The sequence below is a fragment of the Cebus imitator genome, unplaced genomic scaffold (assembly GCF_001604975.1).
Source record: "Cebus imitator isolate Cc_AM_T3 unplaced genomic scaffold, Cebus_imitator-1.0 Scaffold671, whole genome shotgun sequence".
Taxonomy (NCBI): domain Eukaryota; kingdom Metazoa; phylum Chordata; class Mammalia; order Primates; family Cebidae; genus Cebus; species Cebus imitator.
Window position 1 is genome coordinate 368,594 of NW_016107986.1, and position 13,398 is coordinate 381,991.

General features: G+C 42.7%; 1 protein-coding gene across 4 annotated transcripts in view; it reads left to right on the forward strand.

The window, feature by feature from the left end:
- Nucleotides 1-13,398, forward strand: part of CDK15 (cyclin dependent kinase 15) — a 91,047-nt gene that overhangs the window by 58,206 nt on the left and 19,443 nt on the right. For all 4 annotated transcript variants that reach the window (XR_005198303.1, XM_037734845.1, XM_037734846.1 and 1 more), the window contains exon 11: nucleotides 9,693-9,741. Coding sequence is in view for 3 of the 4 variants with exons in the window: in XM_037734845.1 (XP_037590773.1) it covers nucleotides 9,693-9,741 (49 nt within the window). In the remaining variant the exon portion in view is untranslated. The remainder of the gene's footprint in view (nucleotides 1-9,692; nucleotides 9,742-13,398) is intronic.

The window sequence follows — 13,398 nt, forward strand, 5'->3', positions numbered from 1 at the left end:
GAACACACCTGACCACTTCTAGTGCTTCTAATATTTTACACAAGCCCCCTAACTGGCACATAATGGGTAGTCAGTAGATATTTATGAAATAAAATAAATGACTAAGAGTTAGAAAACCTTAGTTCTAGTTCCAATTGTATCCTCTTGGACTCCAAATAATTCTTATTGTCTGCTTTGCATAGAAGAACATATAAGTCATTATTCACCTTATTAATGGTAATAATAGTTATGATTTATCGAGTACTAACTATGAGCTAGACACTTTACATATTTTTTTTACTTTGATTCACAATAGCCCTATTACATAGAGACAATGTTGTAATCCCTATTTTATTGATGAGAGAGCTAAGGCTTTGAGAGAGGTAACTTGCCTAGGGTCACCTAGCCAGGAAGGGGGTGACCCAGAACATCCACACCTGTTAGACTCCAAGGGGGTGCTCATAGTAGTATGCTAGTTTACCTTAACTATCAAAGGGCAGATGTGATGATTTGGTAATTAAAACAATGCCGTTGACTGGGGACCAGCCATAACACTTTTCCAGGTTCATTTCCAAATGATTATGTCTTTCCCCCTAGACTTGGCTTAAGAATCTGTGAGCCTGGTGACATATTTCAGGAATGTAATCTGAGTGGAGCTCCTACCCTGGGACTTCAGCAGCCTCCCTCACTACAACTAATGAAGCCACTGGCGTTCACTGAATCTATGAACCTCGATTGGGCTCATTACTGTCTCACTTCTGGAGCGCTGCCGAAAGCTCCTGGGGAGTTACTATTAACATCTTTATTAACCCGTCCCCCAAATCAGTCAGTGAAATTAATTTAGATACACAGACACTTTGATCTTCATTAATGGTTGCTTCTAGTTTCTACATTTATTTTTAGTTTTCTCATCTTTAATTTATTTGGTATCAATTATTAGTTTTTATTGAGCGGGGAGTAGATGATCTTAAAGTAATTAAGATTAGGAAAAATTGCAAATGAGTGAAAGCAGGTAAAAAGTAATTTTTCTAAAGTAAAACCCCAAGAACATATAAAATTTTAATTTATCAATTAAAAAATGATAAATAAATTTTCTTAATCTTAAAAAGAAATAAAAGTAAAGTAAAACCCTGCCATGTTCCTTCCAAGATGAAGAAGAAAAGAGGCCCCATGATGCCAATACCATGTAAATGGCTCAAACCAGAGCCTCCTTCTTCATGTTCATGACCAGTGCCTTACACCATCAAGCTCTGTAAAACACAGAGCCAGGGTCAGGCGTGGTGGCTCACACCTGTAATCCCAGCACTTTGGGAGGCCCAGGCAGGTGGATCATCTGAGGTCAGGAGTTCGAGACCAGCCTGGTCAACATGGTGAAACCCCATCTCTACTAAAAATACAAAAATTAGCCAGGTGTGGTGGTGAGTGCCTATAATCCCAGATACTCAGGAGGCTGAAGCAGGAGAATCACTTAAAGCCAGGAGGTAGAGGCTGCAGTGAGCCAGGATCACACCACTGCACTCCAGCATGCGCGATAGAGTGAGACTCCATCTCAGGAAACAAAAACAAAAACAGAGCTGGTACACAAATGGGCTCACTTGAATTACTTTAACATTTTCAAAATAAGCCTTCATATATTTATTTCATTTTTATTCTTCATCCAAGCATCTACTTCTTATTTATTCAGCAACTATATATTGAATTCTAGGTACTAGGGACTGAGAGAGTAAAAAATAAATATGACACTGGTACCTGCCTTCAAGGAATACAGTCTAGAGGGGGAAATAAATAAATAATACAATGTGAGAAGTGGGAAGTATGCTACAGCAGCATCGCCTGGGGACCTTTAAGAAACTAGGGAAGTCCTGAACTTGAAAGAATAGGAAAATAAAGCAAAGAAGAAACTAGGGAAATGGCCCTCTTAATCTGGGGAATTTAGGGATGGTTTTATTTATTTATTTTTTGAGATGCAGTCTCTCTCTGTCACCCAAGCTGGAGTGTAGTGGGGCAATCTCAGCTCACTGCAACCCCCACCTCCAGGATTCAAGCAATTCTCGTGCCTCAGTACCCCAAGTAGCTGGGATTACAGGCATGCCCCCCATGCCCAGCTATTTTTTGTATTTTTAGTAGAGACAGAGATCACCATGTTGGTTAGGCTGGTCTCGAACTCCTGACCTCAAGTGATCCACCCACCTCGGCCCTCCAAAGTGCTGGGATTATAGGCATGAGCCACACTGCCTGGTCTAGGGATGGTTTTAAAGGAAAGAGATATGGGCTGGGTCTCCAAGACGACTAGAGAAAGATGACTGGAGGAAGATGACTTTCTCCAGTTGAGCACAAGGGGAAAGACATTCCAGACAGAGGAAATGGACACAGAAGAATATGAAAGCTGCTATGTTTGGTAATATACCAAGCAAGTAAATTGCTCAGGGCAGCTAGAATGCTGGCTTTGAGGTGGGCCATCGCTGGAGATTAACCTGGAAAGGTAGACGGGGACAATATTAGAAAGTACCTGGTAATCATTCTAAGAATTTGGACTTTGGCCTATGAGTGAAGAGAAGGCATTGTATTTTTTTTTTTTTTTTTTTTTTTTTTTTTTTAGCAGGGAAGTGATATGGCAGGATTTAACTTTTAGAAAAACTGCTGGGAACACTATGTAGAATTGAATTGGTGGCAGGCCAGACCAGAAGCAATGCAGCAATGCCCTGGATCCTGGAAGACACACAGGAAGTCTCCACTGGAGCAGTGGCAAGGGACAAGGAGGGGAGGCAGCTGTAAAAAGCATCTAGGAGGTAGAGAAAGTGGGAGGTTATATTGATCTGAGATGTGAAGGAGAAACCTACCTCCAATGGGTGAGAGAATGATAGCACCATTCACGGCTGTCACAGGGATACTCCTGCTGTTTTATTCAAGGGAAACAAAAGGGAAAAGGAACAGATTTATAGAGAAGTTAAAGAGTATAAGGTTTTAATATTTTGAGATTAAGATATCTGTGGAAGCCCAAAATGGAGATATCTAAAAAGCAAATAGAAATACAGACTGGGAATACAAAAGTCCAGTCTAGAAATACAGAAGTCACCTGCTTAAATGGGTATTTAAAGCCCCAGGTATGAATTCAGTTGCCCAAAGAAGAGTGTGTAGAGAAAGAAAAAAGGACAATGAGGGAACCCTGTGGGGCCAGTGCTGTAGGGCTAGACAGAGGGAAGGGAGTCTGGAAGCTGAGAAGGAACAGCCAGAGTTGCTGAAGGAGACCAGTAGGTAATCCTAGCAATACCATGGAAATCATATGACCAGTGCTGACTGGGGGAAGGCTGGATTCCATGCCTGTGTATTCTCAATGCTGAGCACAAGGCTGCATGCAGTGGCCCTTCAATATTTGTAGAGACTCACACAGGGAGTGGTAAATGTCAAATGATGCATCATTAAATACAACACTCACAAAAATGCATGATCAAGCCATAGGTCAAAAATCATTTGTTGGGGTAGACAGGGTTCAATCGTGACCCTGCCTCTGAGAGAGGGGAGGGTCCTGACTATGCCCATTGCCTCTACCTTCTCCATCCACCAGGGGCAAGGCCTGGCCTCTCCTTCCCCTACAGAGACCTCGGGAACAGGCTTCTGAGGATGGGATATTTTCTCAAAATCCACAGAAAGTTTTGATTCAGGGTTAGAAGAGTAACACGCTATATATATGAGTTGGAGGGCAAAATTTGAACGATGCCAAGGAGCACCCTCAGTGAGGACATTTAGAGAGTCCTGATGATGCTCAAAGGGAACTCTAAAGCTCGGTAGGGGCCGGGCGCGGTGGCTCATGCCTGTAATCCCAGCACTTTGGGAGGCCAAGGCTGGTGAATCACCTGAGATCAGGAGTTCAAGACAAGCCTGGCCAACATGGCGAAACCCTGTCACTACTAAAAATACAAAAATTAGCCAGGTGTGGTGGTGCACACCTATTGTCCCAGCTACTCAGGAGACAGAGGCAGGAGAGTCGCTTGAACCTAGGAGGCGAAGGTTGCAGTGAGACGAGGCCGTGCCACTGGACTGCCTGGGTGACAGAGCAAGACTCTATCTCAAAAAAAAAAAAAAAAAAAAAAAAAAGAGCTTGGGAAACCTTGAGCTGAAGACCTGGGAAGTTTCCAAGCCAGCTACCTGAGGAAGAGTGAATCGAACAGTTGTGAGGGTGTGTGTGTGTGTGTGCGTGTGTGTGTGTGCACGCGTGCATATGTGTTTGGGGTGAAGGTGAAGGGCAGGTAGGAGAAAAAGAGTTACAGATTTTGGCAGTGCAGTTTTCAAGTTACTGCTTAAGATAGTGAAATAAGGCCAACAACATTATCAACTATTTAAATATACGGTATCTCAAGAATGCATTGTGTTCAGGAAATTCCAGAGGTGTAGTTCAGTAGACAGCACCACAAGATAACCTTAGGGCGATTGTGGCAAGACTATAGTAACTAGAAAATGTTTACCTTGAGCTGAGACTCAAAATGGCAAAGAGATGTTTTACCAATCAATCAACAAATCTCTGTTGACTAAGGTTACCAGACTTGAATTCTGTTGTGAAATGGGCTTTATTAAATATTTATGAAAAATTGACTATTTTTACTATGGTAGCAACAGTTCTGCCCTCATTTTAATTTCACTCCACTTAGTTTGGAAATTTAAATGCTCTGCTTTTTTATTCTCCTTTTACAACTTCCTTTGCTTTTCCTGCCTCGAATTCCAATTAAACTCAAATGAGAACTCTTTTTAGAGAGAACTGCAGAGGGACGAGAAGGAGAAAAATCGGGCCTAATGATTTACTCTCGTCTTTGGAAGGAGAAGGGAAACAAGCTACCTCCAGACCTATTATTTTTAGAGGCGACTAAAGCCAGAGAAACCAGACTCCTCTTGAAATGGTGCTGTGTGAAATGCCTATCTGTTTGTGTATGGTTCTCTCACTGGTTGCTTGCAGCTTACCTACTGGGAAAAATCAATGGGAGAGAGGCAGGGTCATTCAGCCTCAGGTTATCTGCCTGAGCGAGAGGGCAGGCCACAAATAGTCATGGGGCTTTGCTTCTGCTTCATAGCAGCTCCCTGACTGACCCCGGACACATCCATTCCTGTCTCAGCTAATGTAGCTGCACAATAGAGGTGGGAGGGAGTCAGCACAATCCGTCTACTCCAAACATGGACTCAAGTACAAAATGCTGTTTCTCCTGGGGTCCTGGGGACACTATTACAGGTCATCCTTTGCTGGCAGAATTTATGAGAGCTGAATTTTCCCTTGTCATGCATTCTCTCTCACATCCCTGAACAAATATATTAAGTATGTTTCAGATACTATGTTTATATACATTGATTAATTAAATTCTTACAACAACCTCATTTGAGTTGTTACAGATGAGGAAATGAGCCTCAGAGAAGTGTGTGTTGAGTTACCGGTGAGTGATAGACCCTGCTCTCTTTGCTAGACTAGAGGTTCTCTGTCTTAGTTACTCACTGGAAAATTCTGGAGACCATTGAAGACAATAACAGGCCAGGCGTGGTGGCTCATGCCTGTAATCATAATACTTTGGGAGGCTCGGGCAGGAAGACTGCTGGATACCAGAGTTTGAGACCATCCTGGGCAACATAGAGAGACCCTGTCTCTACAAAAACATTTAAAAATTAGCGAGAAGTGATGGTGTGCCCCTATGATCGCGGGTACTCAGGAGGCCGAGGCAGGAGAACGGCTTGAGCCAGGGAGGTCAAGGATACAGGGAGCCATAATCCTGCTCATGCCATTGCACTCCAGCTTGGGCAACAGAATGAGAGCCTCTTTCAAACAACAACAACAACAACAACAAAACTGTGATAACAGTACAAGAAGTAACCAATGACTGGACCCTTCCCAGACTAGTTGAATCAAACCTCAGGGCTTTCTTCCTTGTAAAGGCTTCCAGGCGATGCCAGTATGCAGCTCCCTATGAGAACCATCATCTTACCTCTCCAAAATGAAAGATCCGAACCAAAAGAAGAAAGGGAATGAAATGAACACTTACTGAGTCCCTACTACAGACCACATGCTTCATCTTATGTAATTCCCCCAGCAATTGGAAAATGATTCCTGTTTTACAGATTTGGAAACTTCTCAATTATTTAACCAGAGAGGCTAAGCAATTTTCCTAAAGTCTCAAAGCTCCTAAATGATGAAAAGGAGATTTGAACTTGGGCTTGTGTTTGTGTTACCATACTACCAAGCTAAGAGGTGGCTCAAGCCTGTAATCCCAGCACTTTGGGAGGCCGAGGCGGGTGGATCACGAGGTCAAGAGATCGAGACCATCCTGGTCACCATGGTGAAACCCCGTCTCTACTAAAAATACAAAAAATTAGCTAGGCATGGTGGCGCGTGCCTGTAATCCCAGCTACTCAGGAGGCTGAGGCAGGAGAATTGCCTGAACCCAGGAGACGGAGGTTGCGGTGAGCTGAGATCGCGCCATTGCGCTCCAGCCTGGGTAACAAGAGCGAAACTCCATCTCAAAAAAAAAAAAAAGAAACACACCACTCACCCACACTGAGGACTCAAAAGAAGTCGTCAAGTCAGGCTTAGAAGAACTGGGGCTCGGAGCAGGTTAGAATTTTAGTGGAGGAAGCCATTTGAAGAAGGTTCCAAGGAGAACTAACAAGAAGGCAGAAATACCTGAGGGGCAGAGAGAGGGAAGCTATGTCAGAAAGGGAGGGAAGCAGGAAAAAAAGAGACAAAGAGTGAAGAAATATTTTTATTATATTTACCATTCTCGTTTCACAACCCTATGCAGTAGGAACTGTTACTATCCCCCTTCTGCAGGTAGGAAAACGGAAGCCCAGTGAGGTTAAGCAATATCTTCAGGTCACACAGCCGGGAAGACGCATAGCATGGGCTTACTCAGGTCCTGGGTCCAAGTGCCTGGCCATGCACGGCTTATACTGCCCGTCACTTTTCAAAGGAAGGGAAAGAGGAAGGAAAAGCAGATAGGATTTATTTCGTTTAATGGTCCAGAGCAGGCATTTTTGCACTTATTATTGCATTGATTCGCTTCAGGATCCTTGTGAGGTGAATACCACCTTCAATTTGCATTAAGAAAACTGAGGGTTGCCATGCACGGTCAAAGTATCTTACATGAGGTCTCAGAAAAACTGAAGCAGCAAAGTCTGTGTTCAAACCCTAAGTCAGCAACCCACGCGCCACAAGAACACCACTAGTTAAAGTATTAAAATATTGAAGGCCAAAAACGGCACATAGACTTCTCAGAAGGGAAAAATAGAAAATGGGAAAGGATGGAAATGGATTTCATTATGTTGACTGAAATTGGGAGATGACCGAATGAGGAAATATTTTGATTTTGTTTGGCCAGGGAAGAGCTGGATAAATAGGCAGCAGAAAGTGGTTTGAAGAGAAACATACTAAACAAATGCCAGATATTCTTATCTTGACTGGTTATTTTGAACTTAGGCAAAATCATACTGAACAGAGAGTAAATAACCTGTATAGATAAGTGTTTCCCTTAGTGTCCACCTGGGACTATAAAATGCCAGCAGAGAGGTTCACATTTGATTGCACCTGACCTTGAAAACTCACCTGAAGTCACCTTCTTTGATCACCCTTTTCATTCTACAACTCTTAGCACTATCAATTCAATTTTTCATTGAATTTCCTTTTGAAATTACAAAATAATACTTTGTATGTTTTATTTCAAAAATGTTTGAGAAAATGGGCAAAGGAGGAAAAAGGATAAGTCCCTGTAACCACCACCACTATCTAGTGGGTAGTCTTCCAGGTCTTTCTATGTGCGTACCAACATGAACACATGCATATTATCAAATTCATTTTGGCCCGACCATGATTAAATTCTTCGTTGTGATGAACAGCCTTGGTTTATTCCATTTATATAGGAACTGGAGGAAGAGATTTTTAAAACCAAAATAACAGCTGGGAATATTGGGCCATGCCTATAATTCAAGTACTTTAGGAGGCTGAGGTGGGAGGATCTCTTGAGGCCAGGAGTTCGAGACCAGCCTGGACAAAAACAGTGAGACTCCCATCTCTGAATAAACTTTTTTTTTAAAAAGCCAGATGTGGTGGTGCATGCCTGTAATCCCAGCTACTCTGGAGGCTGAGGTGGAAGGATCACTTTAGGCCAGGAGTTCTAGGCTACAATGAGCCATGATCATGCCAGTGCATTCACCAGCCTGGGTGAGATCCTGTCTCTAAACAAAGTAGCAAACAAAATAATTACATTTCGGGCCTAAGAAAAATATAAGGCAGAAATATCATTGTGAATGAGAGTTGAAATATCCTTTTCTCAATTTGGAGTGGACAATAGAGGAAATTTGATAAAGAGCATCCATCAGCTTGTCTCCCCTGCAGCTCTTCTTACAGCCCTTACATAAAAGCAGCATTCAATTAGTATTTTGTGGGTGAATGAGAAATTACTCCCTTTTAGGATGGTTTTGATTTGGGTTAAATAGTATCAATACTAAGAATTATAGGAACACATATGCCCAAATATAAATGTTATAGAGTGCTCCAATTTTTATCATCACCTGTTTCGTAATATTCAAGCCAGGATTCACTTCCATTTTTACCACAAGTGACATATAAAATTAGCTTGCTTTATTTATTTATTTGAGGCAGGGTCTTACTCTGTTTCCCAGATTGTGCAATAGCACAATAACAGCTCACTGCAGCCTCACCCTCCCAGGCTCAGGTGATCCTCGCACCTCACCCTCTCAAGTAGCTGCGACTATGAGCATGTGCCACCAGGCTCGGTAGCGGTTGTAGAGACAGGGTCCCACTGTGTTGTCCAGGTTGGTCTCGAACTCCTGGTCTCAACTGATTCTCCAGCCTGGGCCTCCCAAAGTGCTGGAATTACAGGAATGAGCCACAGCACCTGGCTCGCCCGACTTTTTTTTAACCACTTGTGAGCCTTCAAGACTGCCTCATTATTCATCACATTTCATGTGTATATTCTTGTTCTCCCAAATGAATTGTAACCTCTGCAGAAGTAGTGGGGTTTCTTTTGATCTATTTTGTATTCTTCCCAGCACTTGGTCATGCTCTGCACACAGTATATTTTAAACAAATGTTTGTTGACTTTACCACATATGTTGACTGTATGAGTTTGCTAGACTTGCTGTAACAAAGTCACACACTGGGTGGCTTAAGCAACAGAAATGTATTCTCTTACAGTTCTGGAGACGGGGAAGTCTGAAACTGAGGTGTGGGCGGGGTTGCTTCCTTGGGAGGGATGTGAGGGAGAACCTGTTCCAGGTCCCTCTCCTCGGCTTGTTGATGGTCATCTTCTCCTTGCATCTCTTCACCTCACCTTCTCTGGCGTATGTCTATTTCTGGGCCCACGTTTTGCCTGTTTAGGAGGACGTGAGCCAAATTGTATTAGAGCCCACCCTAATGATTTCATCTTAACTAATTACATCTGCAACGACCCTATTTCCATATACGCTGATATTCTAAGGTAGTTGGGGTTAGGACTTCAACCTGTCAATTTTGGGAGCACATAATTCAACCCATAATAGCGACCTTTCACCAAATCATAAAAATTCAGCAGGAGATGAGGCTTTAAAAATCATGGTAGCCTACCTGATACCTGAATCCTTTTTTTCCACCAAGCCAAGAAGAGCATTTAGAATTTTAACAATATATTTGGCAACAGGGTTTTCGGGTTGATTTTATTTTTTAACGCCCTCTGTATGCTTTCCAGAATGGTTCCCGCTGCCTAAGCCTCCAAGCCTTCATGTTGTCTGGAACAGGTGAGTACTACCTCGGGAAGGCATCTTTAAGCAGGATTGGAAAGACGTTTCCTGGATCTCAGTCCACTGAATGGCAGCCCCCAGGCACTTCCATGTGGGGGCTCTAAGCTGTAGGAAGATGCCTCTAGGAGAGTCAGACCCCTGCCAGTCTGTTAGTTTTTCTCTATGAACCATTTTACTTTCAGTGAGTTTGGTCATTAAAATTGTTTTGTGTCCCTCAGCCATGCCCCAGGCCCTGAGAACGAGGGAGTGTTGGCCTGCAAGAAAACCTAGTGGGTTTATTATTCTCTGACACAGAGAAACCAAATAACATCATTGAGTGGCTATTGGAGGGGGGGCAACTTGATTCATGAGGGTCATGCTTTCCCAGGCCCTCTCTACGAAGTCTCGGCTCAGACCAGGGCAGACTTTTATTACCAGCTTTCAACAAATCCCTAGTTTCTTTTGCAAAGTAAAACAGATAATAGAGACATTCCGGGAATAGTTAGCTAACTAAGCTGTGCCAGGCAACCTCCGGGCTAAGAAGAACTCAGTGTTTTCGGACAATGACCAATTACAATAACCAGTATTATTTGATCTGAGAGTAATTAGCTGAGGCTCTGTTCTTTTTGCTTCAGTGAGGAGGCAAAAAGGGCAGTGAGGAAAACATCAGAGACAGGGGAAACGAGCTCAAATGTCAAAGAAAAACACACTCTTGCAGGTGGGGAGAAGTGGAAGAGTTTCACCGGCCAAGATCCTGACCGAACATTTAAACATTGTTTTTCCCTGAAAATATGATAGAATTTAACTTCACCAAAAGTTGTTTGAATTCTTTGTTCTTACTGTTCCTATCCCTTAAAATGACTCCACATAGAGTAAATATCACGGTACAAAGAGTAAAATAGGTTGAGAACATAGAACTACGGACCACCAGAGGATCTTTCATTGGGAGGGACAGGTTTTTGAAAATAAGGGACTCTGAAACTCCCCCTTATTTTGGAGACAGGTTCTAGGGAACTGCTGTTTATCACTTCATTCAAGATGTGCAAATGTTCTTTTGTCAGTATAGTCAGGCTCCCTCCCCTCTACCTAGAGATCTGTGGATTTTAGCACTGCACTGTGGCTTTCTTTGATGTCACTATTGGCTCCCAAAGTAAATGGCAACTCCCAACCTGAGAACCACCTTAATACTCCATGCTGCTCCTGCAGCTGCCACTGTCCCATGGCAGAAGATAGAGCGAAGAGCCTCCTGCTATCACCCCACCAGCCTTTCTTTCTAGGGCTGAGCAAGGCTTGAATTTTCTGAATGTCTCTGGCTTTTCTGACCATCCAGCACCCATGGCCTCCGCCCCTTCCCTTGTCCCCCAGCAATATGTATTCACTTTTGCGCAGACTTCTGCCTTCTCTGCTCAGATCCTTAACACAGGAAGTAATATCTAGGCCAGGCCTGGTGGGTCATGCCAGTAATCCCAGTACTTTAGGAGGATGAGGCTGGCAGATCACCTGAGGTCAGCAGTTCAAGACCAGATTGGCCAACATGGGGAAACCCTGTCGCTACTAAAAATACAAAAATTAGCCAGGGGTGGTGGCACATGCTTGTGGTCCCAGCTACTCAGGAGGCTGAGGCAGGAGAATCGCTTGAACCCAGGAGGCAGAGGTTGCAGTGAGCCAAGATCAGGCCACTACACTCCAGCCTGGGAGACAGAGTGAGACTCTGTCTCAAAAAAAAAAAAAAATAAAAAAAAAAAAATAAGTAACATCTAGAAGTATGTTGTCTAAAACAGTAGCCACTAGCCACATGTGGCTATTTAACTTTTAATTTACTTAAACTACATTTAAAATTCAGTTCTACTGCACGAGCTGCATTCCAAGGACTTAGTGACTATGATATTGGATGGAGCAAAAATAGAATATCTCCATCATCATGGAAAATTCCATTGGCCAGCGTTAGCCTAGATTATCACATGGGAAAATTCTTGGCTCTAGGAAGGGGTCTGTGAAAGGGTTAACATTAGATGTGATACATACCATGTACCTAGCAGGGTGCTACATGTATTATTACATCTAATCCTTACAAATGTCATTCCCAGGTCAAAGAGGAGGAAACTGAGGCTGAGAGAAGTTAAGTAACTTGGCCAAATTAGTCCAGCTAACTAAGTGTTAGAGCCAGGATTCATCTGTTACCCAGGTCTCTATGGATGTTTTGTCTGTTGAATCAGGTTGCAGCTGTGGTGAGTAACAAGTAGCCGAGGTGTCACTGGCTTTTCTACACAATCCCTACAGAGGTGCGGTGGAGCCGTGCACAGGCCTGTAGACGAATTCCAGGGGCTGGCTTGAAGTTTGATGGTGATCTCATTAGGCACTCACTTTTTAGATTGATTGGCAAATTGTAGGACACTTCTCCAATGTTTCTTCCTAGTATTGGATGTATTTCTTACTGTGGACATCTGCTACATCCCAAACTGAGAACATTTAAAAAGTACCAACTCTATCCCTGCCCTGTTCCTCTTCCTGTAGGTCTAGGGGGAAAAACAAAGAACCCAGTTGAGCTCATGGTGACCAGCCTGTCCTGCACCTCGGAGGTCAATGGCAGTGCTGTGAGTGGGAGACTTTTATATTCAGAGCCAGGCTGTGCTAAGAAATCAAAACTGCTGTCCCAGACCCCTGAGAACAACCAGATTTTAGAAGTATAGAGTGATAGGTTAGTAGATGGTGATTTACACAGTCACAAAGCTCGATTTTCATTTTTTTCTTATTGTTTGTGTTTCTTTTCTAGATTTTTTAAATTACACATAGTTGTCCTGGCCCCCAGCACATCTTTTAGGATTGATATAAAATTTTAATTCTTTTTATGACTTTTATAAGCAATGGGGCCTGTGGGAATTCAGGTGGGCTGGAATGAATTTATTGTCCTTGCCCACAGGGATGAGCACTCTCCTACGCTACTGGTGGAAATGGGAATTGGTGCAGCTCTTCTAGCTGATAGTATGAATCTACAGCTCTTCTGGTGGATAGAATGAATCAAATACTTTAACATGTGGGATATGTTCTTCCAACTGAGGAATATCAACTCTAAGAATTTGTCCTAAGGAAATATTACACAAACACACAAAGATTTCTCTTTGAGAGTACTTGTTACAGCATGATTTTAACAGTACTATCTCCATCCCAATAGTAAAAGAAACAACTCAGACAGGAGTCTAGCTATGTAAATTTGTGGTATGCCTACATAATGGAACGCTAACAGCCGGTAAAATTATGTCGTAGAAAGTGATTCAAAGTTATGGGAAGATGATCAAGGGAGTTAAATGGAAACAGTAGGTTATAAGAGCATGTATAGTATGATCCCACTTTTTTTTTTTTTTTTTTTTTTTGTAAAACAAAAACTGTAGCTGTTTAAAAATAAAGGACTGAAGAAAACAAAGACCTCAAGCAACGGTGATTATCTTTGAGTATAAGAGGATTCTCTCAGAGTGATGGGATAGTCATAATTTTCCTTCTCTGCGCTTTCCAAGTGCTCTACAATAACTATTAATTATTTTGGCATTGAAACACTTCTCACCTCTTGAAATGTTACTGGAAGGAGTGGTTTATCACAGGATTCTTTATCTTTAATAGCAGATTCTTATTAATTGGTTGGGTGGGTTTTTGTACCTCTGCGAGATACTCCTGGCGTGT